Here is an 11280-nt window from a genome sequence, read left to right as displayed (position 1 = left end):
TGTTCTGTGACAGCAGCTCCTCCCTCACACGGTTTGGGTGGGATTTGAAAAGGGAGGGCCACCTGTGTCCCTGCTCCCTGAAGTGCCTTTCCTCCTGTTCTCCAGATCCTGACATTATGCCTACATGAGCTGTGACGCCTTCTCAGACAATCTCAGCCCTTCTGGCTGTCCAGCATGGTCTAGAGGAAGGGATCACTCTGAGAAGCCAGAGGAAGATTTCACAGTGTTGAAAACACTGCCATTCCCTGAGGATGAACAGCTCCATTGGATATGTGATGCCAAGAGTTAGAATTTGCTCTCTGCTGCAAACTTGCAGTTGAAGCTGCACATGGAAGCCTTTAGAGTGATCTATCAGGAAATTCATTGTCCTTTCCCAGGTGCAGTAATTTCCAGAAAGGACTTACAAGATTGAGTTAACTCCATATATTAGGCCATTTGCTGTCACATTGTTTTGCTTATTGAAACTAATTATCGTTCTGTTTCTGTGAGGATTTAGACCTCTGCACCATAGCTCTTGGGCAACTGCTTTTTAAAAGTGTGAAGTTATAATTTAGGAAGGAACTTAACAGCTCTGTACTTTTCAGAAGGAAAGAATTGCACAAAACCTACAGATGTTAAAATTAAAACTTGCTTGTCTTGGGTCAGAGCAAAACAAATGTAATGATGCTTCCACTTCCATGTGAAGGTGGCATAATTTAAAACAATGTGGTGCTGTTAAATAAAAAGTTGGAAGTCGAAAGAAATAATTGTGTCATTGGTTATCAATAAACTTGGCTACATGTGCAAACAGTAGTGAACTACAAAGCACAGAATCATAGAAACATGGAATATCCGGAGCGGGAGTGTTATTTTTGTTTCTTGATTCCACAGATGTACCTAATTTCCCCAACTCTGAACTAAGTGGAATTTTTTTTTCTTATTTTTGGTACCTCTGCCTGTTCCCAGTTAGAGAAATAAAGGGTTTGTTTCAAGCTTCTTCAAGCCTATTCACTAACAAGAGTCCCTGCATTTGGTATACAATGTTAATTAGCCTGAGTTGCCTTTGATAGGTATTGTTCATCTTTGCAATAGAAGCATGTTTAAATGATTCAAGACTTGAGAGAGAGATCCCGAGATGCCAAATTACTTTGCTGACCAAAGAGAATTTTGGTGGCAATTCATTTATTCCACCTCTTTTTAAAAAACCAGAATGTCAGTGATGAAGAATTCACAGACACGGGAAAAAGCAGGGACTGAAAACAAGCCAGCGTTATTCAGCAGCCAAATACAAAATGAAACATATTTTTAGCAATGGGGTTAACTTCACTAACTCCCAGAACAATTCCCGATGAAATGCAGAGGGTTCACTATCACTGTATTTTCTGATTACATTCCCTGCCGGAGCGGAAGCGCCCGCAGCGGCCCCGCGCTGGGCCCGCCACGGGCAGGCCGCGCCACCCCTCACGGAGCCTGCGCTGCCTCCGGCCGGGCCCGGGGAGCCGCTCCTCCCGCCGCCGGCGGGGCGGGACCCTCGGGGCGGGCTGGGCCGGGCCCCGGGCTGGGCTGGGCCTGCCATGGCGGGCAGCGCGGGCCATGGGGAGCTCAGCCCGGACTCGCTGCGGCGGCGGCTGCGGAGCGCGGAGGAGGCGCAGCAGCGCCAGGCGGGGCTGGTGCGGCAGCTGCAGGACGAGGTGAGCAGCGGGCGGTGCCTGGCGGCGGGGAGGGGGAGCGGGGCCGCCCGCGCTCCCCACGGGGACTCGGCGGGAACCTGCGGGGCCTCCCCGGGCGGGCGGCGCCGAGCGCGGAGCTCGGGGCGGGGAGGCCCCGGGAGCGCCCGTCCCGCCGCGGTCTCGCTGCCGAGCCCCTCCTGATCTCCGTGCCTGCAGCATCGCCGCTGTTCGGCCCCGTTAGCGGGGTTTGTCCCAGGCAGGAGTCGCGCTGGTTTGCTTGCAGAGCAAGTTTGAAAACTCATTTCGGTCGCTTCAAGGACCCCCTTGAACAGCTAGATGTTGGCTCGGGGTACGCGGGGGCCGTAGGTCACGTAGAGCTGCCCGCGGCCGTCCCATCGTTCTGCTTGCTGCCGCTGTCTCAGGTGAGCAGACAGCGCTACGCCTGAAAGAAACCCCGCCCCAATCTCTGTCGTATTACAGTGAAACTTCCCTATATTGCAGTGACTTCTTGTGGAGCGTATCAGAATCACTCTTGGACAGAGTCAGAGAAAAGTTAATGTGGGGTGAGTGGAGTCTATAACAAGCTGCTTCTCTCATGTTCATTCCATTCAGGTACTGCAGTACCAGACCTGGTGTCGAGAGTTGGAGCAGCAAGTGAAAGCTGGAGGGGTGAGTGTGCTGCAGGTTGTGAACTAAAAAGGGTGTATCTAATGTTCCCAAATGTAGACCAATAAAACCTCTACAATCCAATTACAAGAAAGCAGATTTTTACTGTCTGAGGTTTTAGAGAAACATTGTGAATTTTCCCATCAGTGTTTTGTCCATTTGCCGTTCTTAGAGCAGTCAATAGTCCCAGAAATGCACGTCCAGAAAACCCAGTTAAGGATTTTAATTTTGTGAAAGAGTGCTTCATTGGAATTACATTTCTGCTGGGTCTCAGGAGAGGACTGTGCTGTGTGTTACAGCTGTCCTGGAGAAAGAACCAGTTGAAACAGCTTTTTGGAAGTCAGGAACGCTGGTGGTCAACATACAGAACTGGATTTGTGCATTTCTTTCTGCTTCATAGCTAAAGTAAAGCTAGAAGCCAAAGGGTGGAAGAATAGGAGAGCATTCCCAGGCTTCAAGTCCAAATCAGCACTTGAGGTGAGGACACATAGCAGTGGGAGAGTGAGGAGAGCTACTCACACTAACACCCCTCCCTTCCCTTCCTCCCTGTAGTCACAACATTGTTACACCTGGAAGAAGCCATGAGCTCCTGAGATACCCAACAAATGGATGGGAAAAGGTGAATGCTGACAGTTGTGGAGGAAACACTATCATTTGACTAAACATTTCCTTTCTTCTTAAAGGGATCTCTTCCAGGCAGATGGGAAGCCACAGCAGACCACAGCCTGGAGAAAGCACTGCTTCAGGTGGAAGAGGAGCAGCAAAGGTACAAGGAAGAAGCATTTCTTCATACTTGGTATCCTGGATGCTCATGGAAGTGAGGGAAAACCTGTCGGTGCTACCTGGTCTCCTCAAGGGGAAGCGGTTGGGCAAGCTGCTTTGACAGGACAAAGGTCCACAATCTGCTTTCTGTGGTGCAGTAATAGTGCTGTGTGCTGAGTGGCTCTGCTTTGAATGGGGAAGTGGGGTGTGTATTCTGGGTGAAAGGTCCCTTTCCAGCCAAAATTATTCTGTGGTTCAGTAGGTGAACGACTCTGGACAGTGCTATAGAAAAGTGATGCATCCAGTGACCATCAGCATGAAGAGGGGGCAAATTGTTACTTGTGGCCATCGTCAAGGTTGAAGGGGAAACCAAAATCATGGATGGAAATTGAAGGCTCAAAGCACAGAGAAGCAAATGAGGTTTTCATCACAGAGAGATCTTAGTTAACCCCTTAAAGTGCTTTTACTGCCTCTCAGACAACAAAGTCATTGTTAAAGGAGCTGGAAAATCACAGGGATGCTGGAGAGCTGTTGTTCAGTGACCTTCTTGTTGTTTCTCTCTCTTTCCAAGGTGTGAGAATCTGGCAGAAGTGAACACTCTCCTGCGGGAGCACCTTGATAAAGCCAGCGAGGTTAATTCTGCCCTCAGGGAAGATGTTGGGAAACTGACAGTGGATTGGATGAGGGCCCGGGAGGAGCTGGAGCTGAAGGAGACTGAATGGCGAAGTGAACGGGAGGTGAGGATGGGCCAAGGGAGTGCCAGAGTGGAATGGGAATGGGAATGCCTTTTGTTCCTTGTTGGGGTACCTGCTGCCGATTCCCTGACTTCTGGGACTCTGGCTGGGCCCTCCCAGGGGGCTCCCCTGTTGGGGGAGACCCTCCTGGAGCAGTCTTGTGTCAGGAAAGAGAGACACACTTGATCTTTTAGGTCTTCAGGTTCTTGTTTATTGTTATCTTATGCAGAGTTTTGCACTCTGTCCACACCAGGCTCAGTGCACTGGAAAAGCACCGCAAAAATGACCAACAGTATTTTGTTACAAGGTCTTTTAAAGCTAAACTATCCAATTAAGAACTGACACCTGGATTATTTTCCCTTTTAACCCAATAACTGATCCCAAAGAGCCCACAATGCGGATTTCTCCACCCAATTACAGAATGCCACCCAAACCCATGAAGAAGAAGCCCAGGATGACACCCTGTGCCCTCCATCTCGCTTCCATCCACTACATACTAAAAATCCTAAAACCTAAATTTCTCATCAAGTGATGCACCTACACTGCTCTCTACAATCTACTTCACACCCTAGTGGATTCTAGTCTATTCTGGAGTTAGGAAACTTTCTCCATGAATGAGGTCAAAGTCAGTGTTCCCCTGGGGATCAGGGCACCCCAGAGCAGACAGGGAAATATTCCTGGTGCCCTGGGTTTCCACAGTTCCTGGCATGGAGAACTTGCTGTGTGGAGGCTGTGGCTCTGCTGAGGATGTACTGGTGCTGGACAGGGGTGTGGGAGGGAGGAGTGTCAGCAGAGCATGCTGGGGGGAGATGCCCACCTTCTGTCACTGCACTACTTGGTCAAGAAGATAGAGCTGGGGGCACTGTAGGGCAGTCACAGGAACACCTGTCTCTATAACAGTTCCTTAATCCTTGTTTTGAGCAATTGAGACCAGAGAGGTCTATGTGCGTTCAGACTCAAAGTGGCCAACACAGGAACAAGACAGGCCTCTTGTACTGACTGCTTGTTGTAAGCCAACCTGGCACTGGCCTTGAAGGAGTTTGTGTTCCTCTGCTGGGACTTTGAGGTGGTCAATCACCATCAGCTTGCTTTGCTGCCACCCACTGCCATGGGAGAAGTGTGGGTGTTCCCCTCTGGGCAGGTGGTTCCCTTCTGTGAGGCTCTGTGGTGCCTCTTCAGTCCCTGATGCCCCTGGTGCAGTAGTTATTAAAATGCACCTGGTGATGGTGATTTACTCCCTCCTGTCTGAGAGATGTTACAGTGACAGTGAAGGCTGAATTGGCATTTCTTTTTGTCTTTGCACGTTTAGCTTTATGACAGCTACTTAAGGGGGGAACATGCCCGCCTGCTGGGGCTGTGGCGGCAGGTGCTGACCTTGCGCCGCCTCTTCCTGGAGATGAAAACTGCCACAGACCGGTGAGTGGGGACTGGGGCGACATCTCCTGCAGCAACGAGAGCCTTGCTTCCTTTTGGGTCCTGCCTTTTGAACCTCCATGTTGCATTAGTTACAGCAGAGGTAGGATTTCTCCTTTGGCAGTCAGAAGCAATGCCATTCAGCTTTGAGCTGGTCTCCCAGGAGTTGCTGGCTGCTGGTCTTCTGTCACGGACATATTTTATGAAAAATCTCTTTGTTATGATCTTTAGAAGCTGAGAGGCCTCAGAAACGAAATGTAAACAATAATTATCTGCTGCTGTGGAATGCAACAGGTGCATCTTTGATTGGTCTCATGTGGTTGTTTTTAATTAATTGCCAATCACAGTCCAGCTGGCTCAGACTCTGGTCAGTCACAAGATTTTATTATCATCCCTTCCTTTCTATTCCTTGCTAGCCTACTGATGAAATCCTTTCTTCTGTTCTTTTAGTATAGTTTTAATATATAATTTTCTTATATAATATGTATTATATATATTATATTAAAAGAAAACTATATAATATTCTTTATTTTTTCTTTATATATAAAGAATATATAAAATATATTCTTTATTTATATAATTTTATTATTTTATTTATATATATATTTTATATATATATATAATAAAATAATAAATCAGCCTTCTGATACATGGAGTCAAGATTCTCATCTCTTCCCTTGTCCTGGGACCCCTGTGAACACAACCACATTCTTCAGATAAAGCTGAAGGGTTTGGGCCATAAGGACAGCAGAGGCTGTGAGCAGGCAATGACTGTGGTGATGTGTGGGCATGTGAACACAGGCACAAAAATGCATGGACACCTGGGAAGAGACTCAGTGAAGCTGTGCATGCAGCATATAGAGTGGTCTCTTTTATGAAATTATAAAAACCTGCCTTTAAAAAATCTTACCAGATTTCCCACTGCTCCTAAGAGAAAGATGATTAATGCATATTTTTTCCCTTTTCATTTCCAGGATACATTTATTCTGGTCAGTTTGTATCCTCTTCCAGCATTACTGAGAGAAAGAATAGCTTCTCTGCCCCGTTACTGCATTTGTTCAATTTGTTTTGTTTAGTTTGATACCTCTTTTTATGGTTGATTCCTTGTTCTTGGGCTCTCTGAAGATTTTTCTCCCAAGAAAAATAGTGTAGCCATAATAGTACCTTCTGGTGTCAACATGCACTTTCAAACTCTGGGTTACTGTAAACCATTTGTCTTAATTGATTATTATAAGTCTTCCCTATTGTGTAGAGTCTGCCTGACCTGCTATTTAGTACTTGTGTTGTTTGTGCTTTTATGTTACAGCATTTCAGGCTGATTCTTACACCACCTTTCTGAAATGTTTTATTATATAGGTATAGTCTTGAGCTTCTTAGTAGTCCAAGTGGGGATAACAGAGTACTCAAAAGCAGAGTATATAAAACTGGGGATCTTGGTAAAATTCCTAATATCTAGTAATGATAATTACAGTATGTTAATAAGAGTAATTAGAGGTGCTTCAGGCCTTCTGGTCTGTGCCATATCTTACTTCTTATATCTGAGAAGAAAACAGACTCCACACTTGGCTACCTGGTAAAGTTATTGTTCAGCTGTCAAGATGTGTCCTGGTCCCCAGGTGTCAGATGAATGACTTGTCCCCAGCAAAGACATCACCTTGCCTGCCAGCTCTTCCTTATGCATGATTGCATGCTTCAGAAGTGAATCAGCTGATAGAGATGGTGGAGTGAACATTGGCTTTTTCTTGGTTCCTCTTCAGAGATTTGTCAGAGCTGAAGGCAGAACAGATGAGGCTTTCTGGATCTATTCTTGTGAGCTGCTCTCGCCTGAACTCCTGTGTGCAGCTCAGGGAGTCCATCCCTCTGGGTAAACCTGTCCTGACGGATCAGGCAGAGCAGCAAGTGGAACCAAAAATAAACCAGACAGCTCAGGAAGTGATAGCCTTACAAGTCAGGTGTGACATGGAGAAGAAAGAGCTTCAGGACAGGTAAAGGTGTTTTAACTTTGCTATTACCAGCATTATCTTTTGTAGCAACTTCTTGGGTTCACAGATGGGCTGTGCTCACATTTAGAACTGCCCTGCACAGCCCTGTGTCTGTCCCCAGTCAAACTCTTGCCTTCAACAGAAAGGATGGGAAAAAGTACCTGCCTGACAGAAATTCTTCCAAGTAAGACAAGACTGAAAAAGAGATAGCCTCTGATAGTGCTTTTGCTGTTAACCGATTCTTGGTGAAAAACTGAATTCAGCATAAAGAGAGTTGTGTTTCTTGTACAGCCCTTTTACTTCTCAGGGCTGTGTGAAGGAATTGAGAGGAATTTGCCCAGGGCCACCATAAGCACTGCAGCACCTCTCTGCTGACAGTTCCTTGCAAGACTGAGTGCAGAGGCCTTTGGGGCAAGAAGTTCCATTGTGCAACATCAAGCCTATTAACCTGTAGAGATGAATGCTGCCTTTGCTGTGTTTCCTGGGTTGAACTTTGCTATGCTATGCTTTGGGGAGCTGCTTGGCTCTTTAACAGGTGCTGGTGTGCAAAGCTTTTGGAATGGCACGTAGACCTTCTCTTCTCAGGGTGATGGAGCTCTCAGCCTTGCTTGTACAGTCTCAGAAGCAGAACGAGGAGAAGGAGAAGACCATGAAAACACTTAACGACACAGTGGAGATTCTAGTATGTTTTACCTTTACCTGGGAGATAGCCCAGTGTTTGCTCTCCAGCCTGAACACAGAGGTGTGGCTTCCTCAGGAGAAACAGTGGTAAAGATGCCCAGTGTATGGGAATATCAGGCACCTTACCAAAATATTCCTTGTGTGTTCAGCAGATGTGGAGTCAGTCCAGATGCAGGCAGTTCCAGAGGAACTGCAGACAGTTCAGGTGTCTTCCTCTGAGGGGTTGCACCAGTGCTCTTCCACCTGTGACTTTAGGTCTCTGGGGATCAGAGTTCCTTGGAACTGACCATTTAATAGCAGTCTATAAAAACTAGCTTTTGGTCTTCCTTGTAGTTTTAGTAGAGAAGAAATGGAATAGATATGGACAGGAATATACTGGAATCACTAGAGCTGAGACTTAGCAGTGTGACTGCTACTGAGGATGGGAATGCTGCAGATGGGAGCAGCTCTTCCGTGCCCACCCTTTCTTTATTCTGTTCTCAGGAATCAAGTTGGATAGAGAAAGAATTTGCAGCTTCATTGACTAACAGTGCCAAAGAAGAGAATCTTTTCCTTCAAAAGCTCATTAAAAATATCACTGAGGTGAGTACAGACCTGGTACAGGGACCACATCCCTGTAAATTTGATTTTGAAGTATTTGAGGAAGGCAACAGACTGGCCTAGGGACTAGAGATACATGTTGTGTACTATCTGTGTTAACTGCCATTGCCTGTTTAATTTTTAGACCACTTTTCTGACACAGAACCTGTTCTAGCTTGTGAGTTGCTATGCTGTGACAATTCAGTGAGCCATTAGAAGTTCCAGTACCTTTGCCTTCACCACCCCAGAGGTCTCTCTTGGACTGTGTTTTTGGAGTGTGCTACTTGACATTTGTGTTCCTATGTTTCTTGGGCAATTCCCTCACCCTCTTTGAGCAATGGGTCTGCTGTTCTTCAGATCTTTATGAAAGGTCACTGTCTCAGTTGATGCACTTGCCTGCTCTGCTCCTTCCCTCAGTGTTCACTGACCATTATAATCTCCTGAGAATCACACCTTTCAGGGGTAACCTTAACTTAGTCCCAAAGTTCTTGTAATAGTGAAAGGTTTAGTTGTCAGCTCTTCTGCACAGCTGCATGAAAGTGAGTGTTCAGGCAGCCTCCAGCCACTTCACATTTGTGAAGAGTAGCTGTATTCAGAAATCCCAGGAGTACGTGTAGCCACAGGGACAAACCTTTGTGGACTGAAGAAACAAGGAAATTGAGTTTTTTATGACTCCAGGGTAAAGTGGGAGGAAAACGAGAACAAGATAAAGAAAACCAAGTAGAATGAGCAAAGACTAACAGCTGGATGTGGGCTTTCAGATGGTGCTAGATGACAGTGACAGCATGGTCAGCATTATCTGCACTGGCAGTTCCCAGCATGCAGACTCTGGGCACATCTTCTCAGCTCCGAGATCTGTTGATACAGGGCGTGCCTTTGGACTGGTTCTGGAAGCACTGGCAAGGATGCGAGGGGCAACACGGGTGAGAGCTTTGTGTCTTCCCCAGTGGCCACAGGCTCAGTGCTGAGGCCTTGCTCAGCTCAACACCTTTCCATTTGCTCAGCCACTTGAGGCACTTCTTTGCTCCTCATACTCTTGCTCCTGCACTGCTTTGCTGGTCTTCCCAGCTCTGTGTTCTGCTGCTTTTCTCTCCTTGATGCCCACCCTCTCAGCACAGCTTTTGCCTTCAGGGAAGCTGTCTCTGCTAGCTCTTTTTCCAGCTCTCTGGAGCCACCTTCCTTGCTCCTTATTGCTCATTTGTGCTCCTTCCCTGCCTGTTCCTGCAGGCCCTGAGAGAAGAACTTTCTGCTAGGCAGGACTCAAACAAATTCCTGCTGCAGCAGCAGAGGCATCAGGAAGAGAAGTGCAGGGAGGTGCAGCAAAGGCTTGAGCAACTGGAGGAGAAATGCAAGAAGTCCAGCAGCCACCAACAGCACCTTCAGTCTTTAGTAGAAACACTCAGAAGGTGAGTCTCTCCTCCTCCTCCTGCATTCCAGAGGCAATCTGCTTCCAGGTCAGAGGTGTCCTGGGTGAAGAAATCACCTGCCTACCATGTGTAGGCCTCAGTGTGGCTCTCGAGCATTGTCCTGTCTGTGTTTTTCATGCTCTACTGGGACTCCCAAGGCTGTCTAGGAGATGCAGAGCCACGTTGGAATAGAAGACTCCTTCTTCTTGTTGCGCTGCTTCCCTGAATTCTGTTCTTTGCGTGCCCCTGCCCAGCCACTGCTTGTCACTGAAAGAAGGCAAAATCCTGCCTTCCTTTCCCTTTGCCTCTGGAGGTTTCCTTGGGAGGGAAAGAGCAAGGTCTTCCTTAGCCCACTGCCCCCAGCTCCATCCTGGAGTGCAGAAAATGGCATTGCTGACTCTTCAGGCCTCTTGCTTCTTCTGACTGAGCCTTGTCTCTGCAGTGACTGTGCAAACCTCGAGAAAACCAGGGAAGAGCTACAGGAACAGCTTGGATTAAGGGAGCAAGAAGCTTCATGTCTGCGTCAGAGTAACACTGAGCTGCAGATGAGGGAGGAGTCAGCCCAGGCAGAAAAGGCAGAGCAGCAGGACAGGATGGAGAGAGCACACCGTGAGCAGGAGCTCCTGTGAGTGTTAAAGCTTTCTCTGGCAGTGCTGGGCTTGAGTAGGCCCAGTGTGAAGGAACGAATGGTGCCTGGTCCTCTCTTGCAGCATAGACTGTTTTTCTATACAAACCTCTTTCCCCTCCTCATAGAGTGAAGGACCTGGCTGCACTTGAGGAAAAACACTCATTACTGCAGAGCGAGTTGGTAATCAAGAGACAGACACTGGAGAAATTGCAGCTTCAAAAGGATCTGCTGGAGCAAGAGAAGGATGAGTTTGCCATGGCTCTGGAGAAGGTATGGACACCTTATTCCTAGGCAGCACTTGTGGGAGTGGGAGCTGTGCTACCAAGATCACCTGAGATGCTGTTTCTGGCAGTAGAAGAGAGGGATACTGTTGTTCTTCTTGGAAAATGGTGATCCAACCAGACAGGCTCTTTGGGATCATTGGTCCCCATGATCTTACTGAGAGCTCTGCCCTAGGAATAAGTCAAAGACACCCAGGAGAGGTGGAGTGGCTGCCTGCAGTCTGGGATTTTGCTGCCCTTGTTGTCCTATTGTTCTTTGCCTCTCCAGGCAGAGCGGTCAGTGGCAGAGCTGACAGGGGCTCAGAACAAGCTGAATGCTGAAAGAGCTGATCTACAGGCTGCAGCAGCGAAGATGAGCAGCATCAATGAAGCTCTTGCATTGGACAAAGTGCAGCTGAACAAATATGTGTGGCAGGTGAGCAGAGTTGCCAGAGATGTGCCAGATGTTTGTCTCCAGCTGCTGCTGCTTCTCAGCCTTCTTATCTTGGCACAGTCTGCC

General features: G+C 47.5%; 1 protein-coding gene across 1 annotated transcript in view; it reads left to right on the top strand.

Moving 5' to 3' along the window:
- The first annotated feature begins 1553 nt into the window (after positions 1-1553).
- LOC118694675 (centrosome-associated protein CEP250-like) overlaps positions 1554-11280 on the top strand; it is a 29397-nt gene continuing 19670 nt past the window's right edge. The window contains exons 1-13 of the mRNA XM_036395858.2: positions 1554-1670; positions 2262-2318; positions 2999-3081; positions 3649-3814; positions 5121-5227; positions 6982-7209; positions 7792-7888; positions 8371-8469; positions 9228-9389; positions 9694-9872; positions 10315-10497; positions 10626-10770; positions 11050-11196. Coding sequence (XP_036251751.1) covers positions 1554-1670; positions 2262-2318; positions 2999-3081; positions 3649-3814; positions 5121-5227; positions 6982-7209; positions 7792-7888; positions 8371-8469; positions 9228-9389; positions 9694-9872; positions 10315-10497; positions 10626-10770; positions 11050-11196 — 1770 coding nt within the window. The remainder of the gene's footprint in view (positions 1671-2261; positions 2319-2998; positions 3082-3648; positions 3815-5120; positions 5228-6981; positions 7210-7791; positions 7889-8370; positions 8470-9227; positions 9390-9693; positions 9873-10314; positions 10498-10625; positions 10771-11049; positions 11197-11280) is intronic.

The sequence above is a fragment of the Molothrus ater genome, chromosome 17, assembly GCF_012460135.2.
Source record: "Molothrus ater isolate BHLD 08-10-18 breed brown headed cowbird chromosome 17, BPBGC_Mater_1.1, whole genome shotgun sequence".
In the NCBI taxonomy this organism is placed as follows: Eukaryota; Metazoa; Chordata; class Aves; order Passeriformes; family Icteridae; genus Molothrus; species Molothrus ater.
The sequence above is the reverse complement of the archived record's forward strand: the minus strand, read 5'-3'. Positions and strand labels throughout refer to the sequence as shown.